The sequence below is a fragment of the Oncorhynchus masou genome, chromosome 3, assembly GCF_036934945.1.
Source record: "Oncorhynchus masou masou isolate Uvic2021 chromosome 3, UVic_Omas_1.1, whole genome shotgun sequence".
NCBI lineage: Eukaryota > Metazoa > Chordata > Actinopteri > Salmoniformes > Salmonidae > Oncorhynchus > Oncorhynchus masou.
The window spans coordinates 19878243-19899354 of record NC_088214.1 but is presented as its reverse complement, the minus strand read 5'-3'; the positions used below and the strand labels follow the sequence as shown (position 1 = coordinate 19899354).

At 41.3% G+C, this 21112-nt stretch overlaps 1 protein-coding gene across 1 annotated transcript in view; it reads right to left on the bottom strand.

Annotated features, from left to right (window-relative positions):
* Positions 1-21112, bottom strand: part of LOC135512326 (parathyroid hormone/parathyroid hormone-related peptide receptor-like) — a 77886-nt gene that overhangs the window by 10760 nt on the left and 46014 nt on the right. Inside the window, exons 3-7 of the mRNA XM_064934252.1 lie at positions 18626-18736; positions 18119-18243; positions 9185-9279; positions 3096-3282; positions 790-943 (exon numbers count right to left, since the gene is read on the bottom strand). Coding sequence (XP_064790324.1) covers positions 790-943; positions 3096-3282; positions 9185-9279; positions 18119-18243; positions 18626-18736 — 672 coding nt within the window. The remainder of the gene's footprint in view (positions 1-789; positions 944-3095; positions 3283-9184; positions 9280-18118; positions 18244-18625; positions 18737-21112) is intronic.

The window sequence follows — 21112 nt, the reverse complement described above, 5'->3', positions numbered from 1 at the left end:
GAGATCGGTTGAAAAGCATGCATTTGGTTTTACTAGCGTTTAAGAGCAGTTGGAGGCCACGGAAGGAGTGTTGTATGGCATTGAAGCTCGTTTGGAGGTTAGATAGCACAGTGTCCAATGACGGGCCGAAAGTATATAGAATGGTGTTGTCTGCGTAGAGGTGGATCAGGGAATCGCCCGCAGCAAGAGCAACATCCTTGATATATACAGAGAAAAGAGTCGGCCTGAGAATTGAACCCTGTGGCACCCCCATAGAGACTGCCAGAGGACCGGACAGCATGCCCTCCGATTTGACACACTGAACTCTGTCTGCAAAGTAATTGGTGAACCAGGCAAGGCAGTCATCCGAAAAACCGAGGCTACTGAGTCTGCCGATAAGAATATGGTGATTGACAGAGTCGAAAGCCTTGGCAAGGTCGATGAAGACGGCTGCACAGTACTGTCTTTTATCGATGGCGGTTATGATGTCGTTTAGTACCTTGAGTGTGGCTGAGGTGCACCCGTGACCGGCTCGGAAACCAGATTGCATACCGGAGAAGGTACGGTGGGATTCGAGATGGTCAGTGAATGTGTGAAAGTATGTGTGAAACCAATGAACTGTAGACAATTGTGGAATCAAATAATATTATCAGCTTTCTTCTAAACCTTCCTCGAAACATGACAACATTGGAATGGCTTTTGAAATTGATTGATTAATACATCTGTCTGGGATAGTTTGTTTAGCTTATTTTTTGACTTCGTAGCTGTGAATCTGCAGTAAAACCTCCAAAGAATTCTGGGAACACTCACCCCATCCAATTAGAGTGAATCCCCAGAGGTACTTCCTGTCTGAGAAGAAGGTCATGAAGATGAGGCTGTGGAGGTACAGACCCTCTACTAGGATCCAATAGTAGTTGGTAGCCAGGAAATATAGGAACAGGGTCACTGCCACCTTACAGCCAATCTAAAGGAAACACAACAGACAAATATATCAAATATACTGAGCTTACTAAGCATCCTTAAATACAGCAGCCTATTTCATGGTCACAAGCACTTGTAGATGAATGACTAATGACTTCCAACACCTTGAGACATAGGCAATATAAGGTTCTATCTGATCTTTAGATGGTTTTTCATATCTCTGTGAAGTAAACATTTTGAAAAAGTACATTTTAAGTAAAAACAAAACAACAAAAAACAATTCTATCTGCATGAACCAATTTGAACTTTGTGATATAAGGTTCGATCTGCAATCCAATCACAAGCCTGAACAAATACAAAACGAATCAGAACACATGTCTCTGCCATCTCCCTCTAAGTATGATCTAGGCTATTCTAGCAAGCAATAAAGGCACGCAAGCAAAAAAAAAACAACACTGTCAGAAATCTTACAGTAAATGATATCACATCGTTGTTCAGTGATGACAGTAACTCATCTGAGGATCATAATACATGTCTAAATGTATTTGATGATGTGTTCTGACCCTATCCTGATACAATAGTGTTATTCTATAATTTATGCTACTCAAATAGCTACAGTCTTCTTAAAAACTGAACATGTCTAATTCAGAAGTGTCAGACACAACCTTATGGCTGAACCCAGATTGATATTTCAGAGCCATACGGTTATATCTGCTATTGCACCCCACTAAAGAAACAGATTTACAAATGTCTCAGGATTTTGATACTCTGCACTTTAGGTACCTTTAAGCTGAGGACCTTAATGGTTAACAAAATAAGAATTCACTACAAAACAGTTCTGAGATCTGGCATGTGAAAACTTTTATGCTCAATATCTCTGTGCTTTGGGCAGATAGAACCTTGCACCTTGTTCACACCTACAGCATCATTGCGCAAAATGGTACGCAGCAGCATCTGGATATGTGTGAAACAGAAGTTTAACATTCACCTTCTGTTACCATTTCTGTCGAGCAGTCTAAGCATACATTTTGACGCATACGTTCCATGAATCCAACGTATGCACCACACAGAGCGCACTGCAACGGCCTCTGCAACGACATGCTGCAAGGCAAACGCACCGTTCCATTGGAAGTGAACGTGGTTCTGGTGTCGTTGTGATCGAGGCACTATGGTCTCAAGGTCACGACCTGTCAATCGCAGAATCAATTCAGAATGCCTTGGATCTTCTTATAGTGACCTGAAGCCATTTTGAATCCTTATAATCCACTCTTGCTTCGCACTGTTATATAGTTCTACTGCTGGGTTGGTGCGACATAGAGAAACTCTAAGGGTAGTGTGTACATTGATAAATGTGAAATCCCTTTATAGTGAGTAAACCAACATTCAAGCCTGTCCAGGATTAAACCTTAACCTCTCGGTTCCAATCACGGTTTGTACAATTAAAGATTTATTCTAATCCTAATGAATACTGTTCCAATCTGTAGATGCTGATCAACTGTAAACAACAGGGAATCCCTGGAGGTTCAGCCTGTGTATGCCCCGAGAGAAGCCATCCTTTATGCCTGTCTATTCTACGAGAGTACTTTGAAGTCCATAGCTGATTCCTTCAGCCTTGCATGCTTACTCCAGCTAGGGATGATACACATGAGCCAAGAGAGACTTAGCCTCTCTCTCTCTCTCTCTCTCTTCTCTCTCTCTCTCTCTCTCTCTCTCTCTCTCTCTCTCTCTCTCTCTCTCTCTCTCTTTCTCTCTCTTTCTCTCTCTCTCTCTCTCTCTCGCTCTCCCTGTTTTATAATCATTAGGCAAGTCTTTCCCAGTAGCATTGACTTTTTTTCTCATTTAGAAATGCTGCGACAGACAGTAATGAAAAAAATAATAATTATAATGAAATGACTGATGACTCATAATACTGAATGCTGGAACGACTTTAGTAAGTCATATCCAATAGTCCCTGGATTACACTGATCACTATATCCTTAGAGGAAGGCCTTTTACAACGATCCAACCAGTTTACAATGGACCTTTCAAAATAACAAAGTTATAGAATTTGTAAACAACAAGTATTCCAGAATTTGTTTTCTATGGAAATAATTCACAGTTGCGTTTGGTCAGTGACTCAACTACATTAGCCTGCTACCTACTATTCTCGCGCACCAAACTTCCTATAGTCTGGGGAGAAAAGACTAGGTACTTACAAACTGGGTTTTGTCAGCTGGAGGAGCCTCAGTGATGGACTTGAGATCTTCCACACTGACTCTCTCCATATCTTCTAGCGCAGAGCCAGAGTACAGCACCACGTCCTTTACGAATATGCTGATGCCTCGGAGCATGAAGGACACAAACAGGTGCATGTGGATGTAGTTCCTGGTACAATGCAACCGCCTGGAAGAGAAGAGAGGAGAGGAGAAAAAGATCATATAAATAATGATATAATCTGCACCGTGATATGGGGTAATTGTAAGTTATACTGTTGGCTTATTCAAACCAAAGACAATCATTGAAAAAATACATAAATCCTTGTGCAAAACATCAGAGAATGTGTTGCCACTAAGCCATTACTACACTAGGAACCCATTTTGAAATGTTATCAAGGTGATAAGTGTGTGGAGGGGTGAAGGTCTTTCACAGTGAGTGTGCGTGTGAACAGTATGTGTGTGTGAATGTGGGTGTGTGTTTTCACACTCTTCAGAAGTGTACTCATCATAATTAGAGCCAGCTGAATTCCTCGCAGACTATAACACATTCTAGAGATTTAGGGGATTGAAAAGCACAAATATTGAATGAACCTCGCCCACCTTAGCCATTTGGTCCCTGGTTCATTGAGTGAGGGAATTATTTTATAAAGACATAAAAAGTATTTGGTGGTAATTGTAATGTTGCAGGGTGGCCAACATCCTCCTGGAGATTCCAGAAGAGCTACTGTGCGTGCAGGCGTTTGCTCCAGCCTTGCTCGAAAACCCCGCATTATAAAAAATCAGCTGCTCAACAGAACCTTGATAAGATGACTAAGATGACTGGTGTGTTTGAGCAGGGTTGGGTGAAGATTCTTCAGAGCCAGTAGCTCTCCAGATGGACAGTTGACGGACCACATGTATTTTATACAGTAGCCTATCAGTGTAGTATTATACTTTGTGGGGGGTTAAGTGCCTTGCTCAAGGCCACAATGGCAGGAGATACAATACATGGGTTCAGAGACCAGCAGCGTTCCATTGTCAACACCAGTGATCATAATGAATGTACTGTATTTTGTGAAGTGACTTCTTGCATCAAAAACACAATGTTCAGTCACCTTTTTGGCCCATGGAGTGACAGACCATCCAAGTGACTTAAGCTTTCGGACAAGTAAAAGATCAGTTCTACTTGTCTGAAGGACAGGTGGCTAAAAGAGTTCATGTCAAGCCCTGATGTATTGAGCAGATCAAAGAGCATGTGCATTTCCTCCCAGACAAGCAAGTGCATCTGTCACATTACACTCAAAATATCCCTTGCAACATCTTTAAATCAGAGGGAGCTACAGTGCCTTGCGAAAGTATTCGGCCCCCTTGAACTTTGCGACCTTTTGCCACATTTCAGGCTTCAAACATAAAGATATAAAACTGTATTTGTTTGTGAAGAATCAACAACAAGTGGGACACAATCATGAAGTGGAACGACATTTATTGGATATTTCAAACTTTTTTAACAAATCAAAAACTGAAAAATTGGGCGTGCAAAATTATTCAGCCCCCTGAAGTTAATACTTTGTAGCGCCACCTTTTGCTGCGATTACAGCTGTAAGTCGCTTGGGGTATGTCTCTATCAGTTTTGCACATCGAGAGACTGAACATTTTTCCCATTCCTCCTTGCAAAACAGCTCGAGCTCAGTGAGGTTGGATGGAGAGCACTTGTGAACAGCAGTTTTCAGTTCTTTCCACAGATTCTCGATTGGATTCAGGTCTGGACTTTGACTTGGCCATTCTAACACCTGGATATGTTTATTTTTGAACCATTCCATTGTAGATTTTGCTTTATGTTTTGGATCATTGTCTTGTTGGAAGACAAATCTCCGTCCCAGTCTCAGGTCTTTTGCAGACTCCATCAGGTTCTTCCAGAATGGTCCTGTATTTGGCTCCATCCATCTTCCCATCAATTTTAACCATCTTCCCTGTCCCTGCTGAAGAAAAGCAGGCCCAAACCATGATGCTGCCACCACCATGTTTGACAGTGGGGATGGTATGGTCAGGGTGATGAGCTGTGTTGCTTTTACGCCAAACATAACGTTTTGCATTGTTGCCAAAAAGTTCCATTTTGGTTTCATCTGACCAGAGCACCTTCTTCCACATGTTTGGTGTGTCTCCCAGGTGGCTTGTGGCAAACTTTAAACAACACTATGGATATCTTTAAGAAATGGCTTTCTTCTTGCCACTCTTCCATAAAGGCCAGATTTGTGCAATGGACAGATTTGTGCAATGGACAGAGTCTCCCACCTCAGCTGTAGATCTCTGCAGTTCATCCAGAGTGATCATGGGCCTCTTGGCTGCATCTCTAATCAGTCTTCTCCTTGTATGAGCTAAAAGTTTAGAGGGACGGCCAGGTCTTGGTAGATTTGCAGTGGTCTGATACTCCTTCCATTTCAATATTATCGCTTGCACAGTGCTCCTTGGGATGTTTAAAGCTTGGGAAATATTTTTGTATCCAAATCCGGCTTTAAACTTCTTCACAACAGTATCTCGGACTGCCTGGTGTGTTCCTTGTTCTTCATGATGCTCTCAGCGCATTTATCAGACCTCTGAGACTATCACAGTGCAGGTGCATTTATACGGAGACTTGATTACACACAGGTGGATTGTATTTATCATCATTAGTCATTTAGGTCAACATTGGATCATTCAGAGATCCTCACTGAACTTCTGGAGAGAGTTTGCTGCACTGAAAGTAAAGGGGCTGAATAATTTTGCACGCCCAATTTTTCAGTTTTTGATTTGTTAAAAACGTTTGAAATATCCAATAAATGTCGTTCCACTTCATGATTGTGTCCCACTTGTTGTTGATTCTTCACAAAAAAATACAGTTTTATATCTTTATGTTTGAAGCCTGAAATGTGGCAAAAGGTCGCAAAGTTCAAGGGGGCCGAATACTTTCGCAAGGCACTGTGTATAATAAGTGACAGCAGAAAACTCATGAATCATTATTCACTCACTATTTGCTTGTGACTAACCTCTGTAGTCAAACCAATAGGTAACCTGGTTATTAGACAAGCTCTGCTTTGGGGAATATTGATTTATGAAGTTGTGAGATAAAATCATATTGTATGTGAACCTGTGGAGGCTGCTGAGGGGATGGACGGCTCATAATAATGGCTGGAATAGAGTGAACGGAATGGAATCAAATGGAACCCATGTGTTTGATACCATTCGACTGATTCCGCTCCAGCCATTACCACGAGCCCGTGGCCCCCAATTCAGGTGCCACCAGTCTCCTGTGAGGTGAACAGTCCCCCAGTGCATTGGGTGAAGAGGAGGAACACTACTGCTAATGTGCAGTATGTATCACTTGGTCTCTCCCCAGAAAATGTTTATGAACCTGCCTCTCTCGTGTCCAAGGGTCTTAAAAGCCTGACGTTAAATGGAAGAGGGAGCAGTGGCTGGAGTGATCCAGAACATGCTGCTGGATCCTCAGCCCAGACATACACGGACCCCTGAGACGCCTTATTAAACGAAGTCAAGTTGAGCGGAACGTTTGTAAACACGACTTTACACCAATTCCTGGGCCTGATTCACTGTAAAATATCAAATGAATTCAATGATTAGCGTTTATGCTGTTGAATATGAGTCATACGTTGTTCTAAGGCAATGATAAGAACAAAGTAACTCTCTCTATAAAATCCAACCAGTCAATTCACTACATATAAAATTGACTGTCAGAATAAATTTGTCCTTTCAGCCCGCCTTAAAGGTTTCAGCCTGTAGATGACAGTATTTTGATGAGGCTGAAACTGCACACCAATATATTAACGATATCGTCATATAAACATCCCACTAAGTAGACAGAATAACAGCAAACACTAACCACAGCTCTCCTATAGATCTCTATGGCCTGAGATCAATAAGTATGAAAATAACTAAGAATATAAATGTCAGCAAGATGAGGCACGTACCACAATCACACACTGGCCCCAAGGCAACAACCTCAAAGGCAGCTATCTCTAATCCTTTTGAAAGTCAAACGCTCACGGAAAAGGCAAAGGTAAAACATTATAAACTCAGCAAAAAAAGAGTTTATTTTCAGCAAACTTAACATGTGTAAATATTTGTATGAACATAACAAGATTCAACAACTGAGACATAACTGAACAAGTTCCATAGACATGTGACTAACAGAAATTGAAAAATGTGTGCCTGAAAAAAAGGGTGTCAAAATCAAAAGTAACAGTCAGTATCTGGTGTGGCCACCAGCTGCATTAAGTACTGCATTGCATCTCCTCCTCATGGATTGCACCAGATTTGCCAGTTCTTGCTGTGAGATGTTACCCCACTCTTCCACCAAGGCACTTGCAAGTTCCCAGACATTTCTGGGGGGAATGGCCCTAGCCCTCACCCTCCAATCCAACAGGTCCCAGACGTGCTCAATGGGATTGAGATCCGGGCTCTTCGCTGGCCATGGCAGAACACTGACATTCCTGTCTTGCAGGAAATCACGCACAGAACGAGCAGTATGGCTGGTGGCATTGTCATGCTGGAGGGTCATGTCAGGATGAGCCTGCAGGAAGGGTACCACATGAGGGAGGAAGATGTCTTCCCTGTAATGCACAACATTGATATTGCCTGCAATGACAACAGGCTCAGTCCGATGAAACTGTGAAAAACCAACCCAGACCATGACGGACCCTCCACCTCCAAATCGATCCCGCTCCAGAGTACAGACCACTGTGTAATGCTCATTCCTTCGACGATAAATGCGAATCCGACCATCACCACTGGTGAGATAAAACTGTGTCTCGTCAGTGAAGAACACTTTTTGCCTGTACTGTCTGGTCCAGCGACGGTGGGTTTGTGCCCATAGGCAACGTTGTTGCTGGTGATGTCTGGTGAGGACCTGCCTTACAACATACCTACAAGCCCTCAGTCCAGCCTCTCTCAGCCTATTGCGGACAGTCTGAGCACTGATGGAGGGATTGTGCGTTCCTGGTGTAACTCGGGCAGTTGTTGTTGCCATCCTGTACCTGTCCCGCAGGTGTGATGTTCAGATGTACCGATCCTGTGCAGGTGTTGTTACACATGCTCTGCCACTGCGAGGACGATCAGCTGTCCGTCCTGTCTCCCTGTAGCGCTGTCTTAGGCATCTCACAGTACGGACATTGCAAATTATTGCCCTGGCCACATCTGCAGTCCTCATGCCTCCTTGCAGCATGCCTAAGGCACGTTCACGCAGATGAGCAGGGACTCTGGGCATCTTTCTTTTGGTGTTTTTCAGAGTTAGTGTCCTAAGTTTTCATAACTGTGACCTTAATTGCCTACCGTCTGTAAGCTGTTAGTGTCTTAGATGCATGTTCATTATTGTTTATGGTTCATTGGGAAACAGTGTTTAAACCTTTTACAATGAAGATCTGTGAAGTTACTTGGATTTTTATGAATTATCTTTGAAAGAGTTTACATACACATTTTGCACATTTTGTTTCTTTGTTCCACCACACAAAACACTAGGCTTCCTGGGGTGGCAAGTAGCCTAGTGGTTAGAGTGTTGGGTCAATAACTGAGAAGTTGTAACTGAAAAGTTACGAGATCAAATCCCTGTGTAAACAAGGTAAAAATCTGTTGTTCTACCCTGAACAAGGCAGTTAACCCACTGTTCCTAGGCTGTCATTGTAAATAAGAATTTGTTTTTAACTGACTTGCCTAGCTAAATAAAGTTTTTTTTTAAACAGTCTAGGACAGTAGCAAGATACCACCAGGGCTATTGACTGTTTTTCCCATTACGAAAGTCACTCACTGCCATCAAAATCATCTTTGACAATATATTTCTTCATTGTTCCTTACTCTTTGTTGTCTCATATTCACAGTACTTTTACTATTCCCCAACGGCATTGTTTAAATATGTACGCTCAGCAGCACCCCATCAAATATTAAACCACAGTTGTCCTGATTTTAGTGGAAGGTACCAATATCATTACTGTGACACTAACCCTAATCTCTGTCCCACTCGGACCGTTAATTCACCCAGCCCTCAAGCCCAGGTGGGATTTGGTGGAAGATAAAATATTAACTGAGAAAGGAATTTTCCCAATGGCAACAAGTAGATCACTCACCGGAAATAACCTAGGATGACCACAGCCACCATAAGTGATCCCAGAGAGATGGAGTATCCTACTGTATAGATGAGGTACAGGCGGTCAAACACTTCCTGTTGAAAGAGACAATGACATATGAAGGAGAAACATTAGAGAGATGGAGGACCCAACTGTCTAGATGAGGTACAATCAGTCAAACACCTCCTGTTGGGACAAGAGAGACAAGGACATATGAAGGATAAATGTTGTTTGTCATATCATGTACTGTGTACTCAGAGGTGTCAGCCTACTTACAGTAGTTTGGTTGAGGAAGTGATAGAAGTGATAGATGTTTCATAAATCCATGACTAGTATGTGCCTGGTGTGTTAGATTGATCATTTTACAATACATAAAACATGGCTATACAGTCACTGACCAATGACATTCCAATTACACAATATTGTCCCCATACATTTGTTGATAATGTCAAGCTATCATGGGCCTCTGTGCCTTGTGTGCTACATTTATAATTTACAATATTGTCCTGATAAATCTGTGATAAACAAGTTACACATTTCATGCTTTCCAGAAGCACTGAGGATAATGTTACTCTTGACAAACGACTCACAGTCATTTTATATATCTTGTATTCTAATTTGCAATATACTACGTATTAGACTTAGATATTGTGTGTATGTACTGACATGTAGGCTGTGTGTGACATTTTAACTATATGTAGTTCAGTCCTTGACTAATAATGTTCTTTACTATGTATTATGTCATGTTTCAAGTGGATCGCAGGAATAGAAGCTGCTTCTTTTGCAGCGGCTAATGGGGATCCTAATAAATACCAAATACCAATACAGTTGCAGGCTACACATTGCAACATAGAAAACTGCTGTGGACCAAAAACTAAACAGCCTGCACACCAAAGGTCACAGAAGCTTATGTCAATGTGTGCAACCATTCCAAGGTCCGTTCCAGGCCTCTAATTAGTTTCTGAATGAAATGGGGTGCATTGATTCTGACAGCGAGCTGCCCACCAGACGACTAAAGCCCACCAAGCAATAAGGCTGCCCACCAAGAGACTGACTGAGATGACTCCAGGTTTCTAATAAACTGAACATTTGGCTTGAGAGATGTGCCGCGCTCACAAAAGCCTGGGTGAGGTGCGGAGAGTGCTGGGGCTTACAGCACAGAGCAGGCAGCCAGAGGACATACTGCTGGAGAGGTGAGAAGCTAGCACACCTGGGTTCAAATAGGACTTGTTTTCTTTCAAATACTTTAGCTGCACTTGATTGAGCTTGCCTAGCGTAATGGAACCAACAGCATAGTTCCAAAATAATACACTTTGCCCATCTGGCTCTCCAGGTAGGCTCAATCAACCCTGAAAGTATTTGCAAGAAAATTAATACTGTTTGAATCTAGGTCTGGCCTCCAGCTAGCTACCCGTGGTCTCTGTATCAACACAGCCTAGTGCAGGGGCTACTCTGGGGCCTGCTGTAACCAGAGCCTCCTCCACTGCTGTTATCATTTAGGGATGGAGAACCAGCGCCAAACCAAAGGGTTCCTAAGTTGTGGTGCGCGGCTGAAGGGTTTCATTGCTGCTGCTATGAATCCTGGAACCGGGAGACCATTGGCGTAAACATTCAAAGTCGAAAAAGGAGGAAAATTAGCGGGCCTCATCAAAATGTGGATGGATACCCACAATCTCCTCCACCCAAAACCTTAAAGTTGAGAGACATATTTAAAAGAAGGAGAGAAGAATGCAGGTGGGGCGAGACCAGAGAAATGTTGGGGTTAACAGGAGAAAAAGCTGCATTGAGCAGCACTGAAGAGAAAACAGATCCTATTGGGAAGAAAAAACATTGGACAGTAAAAATCACAAAGGCTGAATGTCCGCTCTTTGTTTTATCTGATGGCCTACTTCTCCTGTGCTCTCTGGCCCTGTCCTTGTCAGCTGAGCAGATCTCATCACTATCCCACCTAGGATCTTCATTTTATCACCCTGTTGCTGTAGAACTTTCCTGCAAACGGGTAGTGTATTTGAGGTTTAAAAAGGCTTCTGAAGTTAGTAGTCAACTCAGGGATTCAAATCAGCAACTTTTCAGTTACTGGCCCAACGCACTTAACCACTAGGCTACTTGTCACCCTAGCTTTACCTTCATTAACGACATCATGGTACCACGTTCCCCAACCCAAAATTCTACACATTTTGTCATGTGGCAGAGAAATGTTTTGTTGTTGTAGCTTTAAAGCTAATATCCTGCAATTCTACAAATGTTGCCATGAGGCAGAGAAATGTTTTGTTGTTGTAGCTTTAAAGCTAATATCCTGCAATTCTACAAATGTTGCCATGAGGCAGAGAAATGTTTTGTTGTTGTAGCTTTAAAACCTCTTGAAACTCTGGGGGCGCAATTTCATTTTTGGGTGAAAAACGTTCCCGTTTTAAACAAGATATTTTGTCACAAAAAGATGCTCGACTATGCATATAATTGATAGCTTTGGAACGAAAACACTCTGAATTTTCCAGAACTTCAAAGATATTGTCTGTGGGTGCCCTAGAATGGGAGCTACAGGCAAAACCAAGATGAAACGGCAACCAGGAAATCAGCAGGATTTTTGAGGCTCCGTTTTCCATTGTCTCCTTATATGGCTGTGAATGCGAGAGGAATGAGCCTGCCCTTTCTGTCGTTTCCCCAAGGTGTCTGCAGCATTGTGACGTATTTGTAGGCATATCATTGGAAGATTGACCGTAAGAGACTACATTTTCCAGGTGTCCGCCCGGTGTCCTCCGTCGAAATTGGTGCGTCTTTTTTAGCTGCTGGTATTTTTCCATGCGATTCTGAGGGGAAAGCAGGCTTCCACGAACTGCATATCAATGAAGAGATATGTGAAAAAACACCTTGAGGATTGATTCTAAATAACGTTTGCCATGTTTCGGTCGATATTATGGAGTTAATTCGGAAAATGTTTGACGTTTTGGTGACTGAATTTTCGGTTCGTTTTGGTAGCCAAATGTGATGTACAAAACGGAGCGATTTCTCCTACACAAAGATTCTTTCAGGAAAAACTGAACATTTGCTATGTCACTGAGAGTCTCCTCATTGAAAACATCCAAAGCTCTTCAAAGGTAAATGATTTTATTTATTTGGTTATCTGGTTTTTGTGAAAATGTTGCGTGCTAAATGCTACTCAAAATGCTAAGCTAGCTTGCAATACTCTTACACAAATGATTGATTTGCTATGGTTCAAAAGCATATTTTGAAAATCTGAGATGACAGTGTTGTTAAGAAAAGGCTAAGCTTGAGAGCAGGCGCATTATTTTCATTTTATTTGCAATTTTCAGAAAGCGTTAACGTTGCATTATGCTAATGAGCCTGAGGCTTTATTCACGATCCGGGATGGGGAGTATCAAGAGGTTTTAAAGCTAATATCCTGCAATTCTACAAATGTTGCCATGAAGCAGAGAAATGTTTTGTTGTTGTAGCTTTAAAGCTAATATCCTGCAATTCTACAAATGTTGCCATGAGGCAGAGAAATGTTTTGTTGTTGTAGCTTTAAAGCTAATATCCTGCAATTCTACAAATGTTGCCATGAGGCAGAGAAATGTTTTGTTGTTGTAGCTTTAAAGCTAATATCCTGCAATTCTACAAATGTTGACATGAGGCAGAGAGAAGACTTTGCAGTTTTAAATTACAGTGCATTCATGTTCCCAAAAACATTTTGGGGGAATGCAATAAGTATTAAATTGAAATTTGTATAATTGGTGGAGTATTGTGGTAGGCTCACAATATCCCTGTGAGCCTACCAGGCTCATGTTGCCCACCAGGCCCATTTTGCCCAGGGTTAAGAACAGAAATTGTAGATTAATAATATTACATTGTATTGTATAGTATTACACCCTCTAAACTTATTCCACGGATGTTAAATCTGTTCTTAATAGTAAAATGAATATATTTTTTAAATACACTGAGTGTACAAAACACCTTCCTAATATTGAGTTGTACCCCCTTTTGCCTTAGAACTGCCTCAATTCGTTGGAGCATGGACTCGACAAGGTGTCAAACTCATTCCACAGGGATGCTGGCCCATGTGGACTCCAATGCTTCCCACAGCTGTGTCAAGTTGGCTGGAGGACCATTCTTGGTACACACAGCAAACTGTTGAGCGTTGCAGCAGCATTGCAGTTCTTGACAAACTCAAACTGGTGCACCTGACACCTACTACCTTACCCTGTTCAAAGGCACTTACATATTTTGTCTTACCCATTTTTTAAAAACCTTTCTTTAACTAGGCAAGTCAGTTAAGAACAAATTCTTATTTACAATGACAGCCAACAGGGGAACTGTGGGTTAACTGTCTTGTTTAGGTGCAGGACGACAGATTTCTACCTTGTCGGCTCGTGGATTCAATCCAGCAACCTTTCGGTTACTGGCCCAATGCTCTAACCACTAGGCTACCTGATACCCTCATTCACCCTCTTGAATGGCACACACACACATTCCGTGCCTCAATTGGCTCAAGGCTTAAAAATCATTATTTAACCTGTCTCCTTCATCAACACTGATTGAAGTGGATTTAACAGGTGACACCAATAAGGGATCATAGCTTTGATCTGGACAGTCTATGTCATGGAAAGAGCAGGTGTTCCTAATGTTTTGTAAACTAAGTGTATGATAAAGCTTAGGGTCTCTGCTATACAGAGTTGTATAAGAGTTAAACCATGTTCTAATTGTTAGCATAATGCCGAAATAGAAGATGTTCCCATCCCTCATGCTAATTTGCATTTTTTATTTTTTATTTTGTTGTCTGAGCGAGAGGAATCCTGTAAATTAAGAGCATTTGATGTGTTCTGAAATATCAGACATTGAACATTATAATAAATACCGCTTTGATGTCATACAAGCAAACCATATGTGCCATTCATATTTCAATATGATAAAACTCATGTAATTTACAGTATCAACGTTTCTGATCACTTTGTTTGATGTGCAGTTCCAAGGATAACATGGCATTATACCCTGGGTTGTTCTGAACAGAATGAGCCTAAACGCTTTCAAATGATGCCCACCTGACCCAGATTGTGATTTATAATGGACCGTTTTTAGATTGCGTGAACAACAACAGTAATTGGTAGCAGTGCAGGCCTATGTTACAAACATAAGTGTGCTTGCTTCAGTTCCTCAAGGACATACATAGCTAGGGGAGCTAAAAAAAAGAAAGTAAATTAAGACTGTTCTTTGAGTCATAAAATTGCATTGAAATTACCTGTTAAGGCCTCACTCATTCCCTTGTCATTTCTTTGTTATGATGCACCTACACCACATTTGCCATGAATATTCTTATAATGTTATTGAATATGTCCGGAGTATTTTCAGATTTCATAATTGTCAAATGCTGCGAAAAGTGCAGCGTAATGTTTGGATTCAGTCTCGTGTCAGGTGAACTGTTGCGTCCTCAATTTTGTTCCAGTAATTTCCCAATAATCTCCAAAATGTCCCATTTAAATTGTAATCATGGTTATGCATATGCTTCTCATATTTCTTATGTTAGAAACATTTCTCTTTGGCCCTATCCATATAGGCCAATTCCCACGATTGTAACGGGTTAAACCCCTTGGCCCTCAACAACCGTTATTAGAGGTGTTCATTTCAATGATCGAATGGATTTCCTTAAAACCTGTTAAAGATAGGGCTGTCTGCTGCCCCCTTTGGTGGAATTGCGTGCCCATAGTAAACAGAAAAAAATCGGTCAAAAATTTCTAATATATGCATATAAAAAATATTATTGAATAGAAAACACTCTAAAGCTTCTAAAACCGTTTAAATTATTTTCTGTATGTAAAGCAGAACTCTCAGGGCAGTCATTCTCCCAAACTCTCTCTTGTCATCATAAAAGTTGGCCCAACTTTGACGTCATCGCCCCCACCCTTCCCAAGCACCTACAGACCTGGGAACAGTTTCTATGTCTTCAGCGCGATGTCTGCTTTCAATGGGGCTTCTCATTGTGAGAATCGCACGCTCACGAGAGTTTTGGCGGGCCGAAACCTTTCGGTCACTCGAAAAAACAGGTTACATTCATGCGCGCTCTCCTCCAGTGATCTCTCTCTTCCAAGATTAATTAAACGATGCTTGTGTTTCTGTTCGTCCTCAGGATTGTTGTGCACCTTTATAACATCCTAAAGCTTGATTCTGAACATAGTTTGACAAGTTTAGTCGACATATAATATGTAATTTCGACGTTTTGGTGCGCATCCACTTGACTTTTGGCTGCATTTCAACCAAAATATGTCGTGTTTGATAACCGAAAGACACAGACTTCAAAACTAAACGCTGTTTTTGGTAAGTATAATTCCTTCCAGGTCTTCTGATGGAAGAACAGCAAAGGTAAGGGAATATTTACGTGGTAAATTTGGGTTTCTGTGGACTCCAAGATAGAGGAGCTATTTCTGAGCGCCGACTCATATTATAGCCTAGTGAACGAATTCTGTAACGTTAAAAATAAATGGAACACAGCGATTGCATTTAGAAGAAGTGTATCTTTCTATATATATGTAGAACATGCATATTTAGTCAAAGTTTATGATGTGTATTGCTTGTTATCTGACGTTATCTGCCGGAGCTATCGTCATTTCTCAGGACATTTGAGTAGCATTTTTTGAACAATGCGTCATTGTAAACAGAGATTTATGGATATATATAGCATATTATTGAAAAAACATAAATGTACTGTGTAACATGTTATATTACTGTCATCTGATGAAGATTTCAAAAGGTTAGTGAATTATTTTTCTTTTAATCCTGCGTTTGTTGATTTCATATTTTGTTCAACTTGGCTATGCAAATTAGCTGTGTCTTCGGTGGTGGTTTGACATAAATATGTGCTATGTTTTCGCCGTAAAACATTTTAGAAATCTGACTTGCTGGGTAGATAAACAAGGTGTTTATCTTTCATTTGAGCTATTGGACTTGTTAATGTGTGGAGGTTAAATATTTTTAAGAATATTTTTTGCGTTCCATGCGCCACATTCCAGCTGAACGTGGGAGGGAAAGTTCCCAATTGGGACTCACGATCCCCAACAGGTTTTAACACTCAGTTCTACGCCAGTGGACAGTGGGCTGCCATGGGTTAGTTTGTCTGCTCCGTCACTGGGCCGTAATCAGCCCCTGAATGCAAGTATGGGTCGCTGCAGCCCATGGAGACTGGAGTATGGGTGACTGAAAGGAGTAGGTGTGCGGAAAGCGAATCAGCTAATTGGGCTGATTTGTTGCCACTCAACACCATTTTGTGTGGCTGATTGGGATGCACAACGAGTCGATAAGCCAGCGACCAGTGAACCAGTGTTGTATTGACGTGCCTGCTGACCTGAGATGCTTCCTATTGTATCACGGTCGTGTCACCGGCGGTAGCTAACATGGCAATTGATTCACCTCCCATCAATTTATTTCAAGTAGGATAGCAGCCTACACAATAAATAACTAACATGGATAACCATATAGATATCACCTTGATACATACATACAGTCTACTACTCAATGGGGAAGGCATGAACGGCAACATCACCGGGACACAGTGCCTTTCACTCCGCTTGACAAGCACGTCTGTCTGGCAAAGGCTGGAGAAGTAGATACCTAGTAGCCAATATCAGGGTGACAGTAAGCACACACAACCAATGCATGAAGCAACTGTACTCCCATCTTCGGTACTTTTAATCAAAAATAAATAATTGTCAGCTTTATTACTGAAAATGTACAATTATTTGTGTAAAACTAAATAAGACTCATCCTTTGCCTTCGAAACACAAGTCCAAACTCTCGCTGTACGGTAGCTCATGCCGCGTTCACGTGCTAGTTGGAACTAGGAAACTGAAATTTTATTCCTGCTAACTGATTGTAGTTATACACGTGCCTCATTCAACCAGTTAGTTGGATATTTCTAGTCCCAACTACCACGTTGAGTCGTAAGACACAAAAAAACAACTTAATCAATTATTATGTGGATTATAATTAATGGACATTTTTGTAGGGGTTGATACATTTTTCATAAGGGAAAATCCAGTCTGGTATTTCAAAGTGGATATTACAAACTTCATAAGCCGTTTTAAAGCTCAAATACACTACAAGTTTAACTAGGTGAAACATTGCTCCTGTAAGTCACTTCCAAACACAAGTATTAGCAGATGCTCTTGTCCAGAGCAACTTACAGGAGTAATTAGGGCTAAGTGCCTTGCTCAAGGGCACATCCACAGATTTTTCCTCTAGTCAGCTCAGGGATTCAAACGAGCAATCAGGCTACCTGCCTACTGTTGTGTTGTTCACATAATCTCCATGGGGGAAATAAGTCAATTGTCATGTCTGGTTTTCATTTCAAATAGTCCAACAATTCTGAGGGGACAAGTCTTTTGTTCCATTACGCAACACTTCATCTAAAATATAAACATGGTTTTTATGTTCATCTTGTTATTGTTCGGTTTCTTACAAATGAGTAGAAACATCAGAAAAAGCAGAAGGTAAATTAGTCTAACAAAGGGGATGACAGACAGACAATGAACACTGTAGATGCTCATTAAGTTACAGACAAGGTTATAGAATGATTGAACACTCAGAGAATGTGAGCCAGATAGCTGCTCCAGTATGCTTAGACACAAAGCCCCCTCCAGGACCATCTGATGTGTGACAGAAATGAAAAGCATCCCACTGCATACTGATGTAGTGAAAAGGACCTTTGTTCTGACCAATCAAATCACACGTCTAATATCATTAACATTCAAATACCTCCACGTTGATTATGTATGCTAATGCCACAACAGCCCCCAAAGAATAGAATAGATTGAAATGTCACATTTTTTTTCCAGAAATGACACACAATGGCCACTGTCCCTGTCTACTACTATTGTGTCACGTCTCTGACAAAGTTGGCATTGTCTAATGGTGCGGAGAAATGCATGCTGGGATGGACATGACTCTCACCTTCTCATTGTTTTGGTTATAGTGCGAGAGGAATTTTGCACATTCGCTGTAGTTGGCCCATGTCTTGTTGTTGGTGGTGGTCAGCTCCCACGTCCCATTGCTGTCACAGCGACGATAGGCTAGTCCTGTAGAATACAACACAATTACAGAAAACAACAGAATGACACAATGCACATGTCATTTCTTTTCACCTGCAAGTGCATATTGCCGTTGTCTAATCACATCAGAAATCATGGGCATTTCAACAACTTCACAACAGCCTTGTAAGACGAAGTACTTACATAAAACATTACAATATCTTGTTGCATTGCCAAAGCTATATAAAAATATTGAAAAGAAATGCTCCATGCTGTGTTACAGATTAAAGTAGATAAAAGATGATCCACTATCTCAGCGGCCTATTGGCTATCTTACTAATGTGGGCATTGAGCACCATGACCTAAAATGGAAAATGAGCTCTGTGCAAGAGAACTGTTGAACTGCAGGCTATCAAGGGGCCAGTGTTACCTTTATGGTTGAAGTCATAGATGTAGTCTGGACAGGCAGTGGACACCAGCTTCCCGGGAGACCCCTCAGGCCAACATACAATGCCATCCCACTCTGGCGAGCAGTAACCATCTGCAGGAGTAGAGACAAAGCAATGGTGACATTTAAGTGTAGAGAGTTTGAGTGTTCACTGCCTTGGCGCCAACATTACACTGCTGGAGGCTTCTTTGTTAAATTCCAGAGCACCAGCGGGTAGCTGTTTTTTTAATTTATTGTGTTGTCCTCTAAAGACGATACACAAATTAACTTTAGCCTAATGTTATGATCATAAATAGCATGTAGAGAAAGACGGCCCTGGCGGCCTTTTAATTGGTGGGTATGCAGGAAACAGATGCAATGTCCTTTGTGATGCTGAATGTTCACAACACCAGCCATCCAGAGCAGTGTTGTGTTCTGTCTGCTGGATATGTTTGGTCTTTACAATTAAGGCTCAACAAACCAGCATTGAATTCCCCAAACACCTCTGAAATGTCTACATTTGCAAGCAAATGTGTGTTAATTTCAATGTTTTTATTTTAATTTGCTGTGGCATGAATCTGCTTCAATCCCATCCGATATATCAAATCAGTCACGGTAGGTTGTTTATGTCCACCCCACAAGAAAGACATGTTTGCTAGTCTACGTTGCTTCCTCTGCCTGAAATGGACACTTGCAATGTTGTAATTATTAAATAACTGAGTAGGTCTAAGCAGACATGTTTCTAATGATCCATAGGAGCGGCATAGGCCTAAATGGGCTATTTATTGAAAGCTTATGATCTCACCGCAGCACTCACACGCTATAGTGCATCTGTTTTGTCAAAGTGGTTTTAATATGGATCTTATTTGTGGAGATTCCATGCAAAATTAAGAAAACAACTGACAGGGCTGTAGCGTTCTGGCTCCCTGGGAAGAAACAAAGATACTATGACGCAACACTGAACACGAGTCTAGTCTACCACAGTGGAAGAGCAGAGTCAAGCAGAATTGTTGTTCTGCTAACCGCTCTCAAATCCACCCTCTTGTAAAATGTTTCTTCCCCATCCCCTGGGTGTGTGTAATGTGCAGTGAAGTTGCTATTTGTACAGGATTGCGAAAATGCCTTTATCTAACAATGAATTGTTGTGAGTGGAAGGCAGAAGCCTTACTTTTCTGGGATCAGCAACCTCGCGTTCGTTAATACAGGCAGCAGTAGCATTTTATAACGTTATTATTAACCCTAGCCCTGCAATAGTGGGAGTGTAGTCCCCCCTCCCCACAGATCCCTGGCAGACGCCGGTTTCTGGCTACGCTTTTATTTTCTATTATTGAAAACATCTGCCCCACACTCACCACTAATAACTAGTTGAGGATAAAACTAAAACTGTTTTCTCCTTGCTTTACATCTATTATTGTCTCATTCCTGTAATCAAAGTTACAAAGAAACATCAGAGGCAATGACAAAATGCTTTTTATGTGCCTTCAAAATGGCCTGTCACCCAGCTCTCAATGAAAGCGTAGACTTTGTTTGTGAGAGATGACAGGGTTGAAAAAGTAGCCGAAGAAGCTTCACGTTTTTCAAAATCACAATGACCACATGGTCCTGGGAGTGAAGTGAGAATGAAATCGGTCTTAGGTTTTAGTTTTTTTGGCTGTACTTTTAATACTCATTGGACCACCTACCAACAGACTCAAATTAAACACAGAACACACACATATATAATTTCCTATAAATTCCATGACCATGATTTAAATATAAACGTGACTGTGGGGGACATTGGTATTGGTGATCTATTAGAGGTTTCAAATAACATTTTCTTTTCCCTGCAATCATTTGATTCAGGCCTTGCAGATGTCAAAACATATATCGCAGTAGAGTTTTGATATGTACAAGCTGTTATGATGAGTGCTGATGTTATTTTACACTGGGACTACAGGTTTGAATGCTGAGCTATTTTCAACACTGCAAGGTCTAGGGCCTTGAACCCACATCCTTCTACTGTCCTAACCAGGCAAACCTCAGTGTCTCCCTCAATGAAAACGTTGTGTCAAGGAAGTAATGAGAACTCAAGTATTTAAGGCACAAATGAAAAATAATAACAAATGGATGGGCTTCACAGTGAAACACCGCAATACTAAGCAAGACCCTCTCCTTGGGCTGAGGTTGGCCGACCACCCTACCAGCCACCACTTTCAAAATAGCTAGAATAGCAAGATCAATTCATTGTTTTGCAAATAGTAGTCTCCCCTCCACAGTAATAATAGTTAGGCTAACCAAGAGTTTACAGTGGCACAGAACCCCAAGGGTGGTGACACACAATATAGGCAAGACAAATCTGGAAGAAAAGTCCTCAAAATTTAATTCAGTTGCTATTCTTTGAGTTTGAGTCAGATTGCAGGTTTCATGGTTTTTCCACAATAGAGGAGACCACAATTAGCAGTAGCCTATTAAAAAAGGGGAACTCTTTTCTTGGCCAATGCAACATTACAA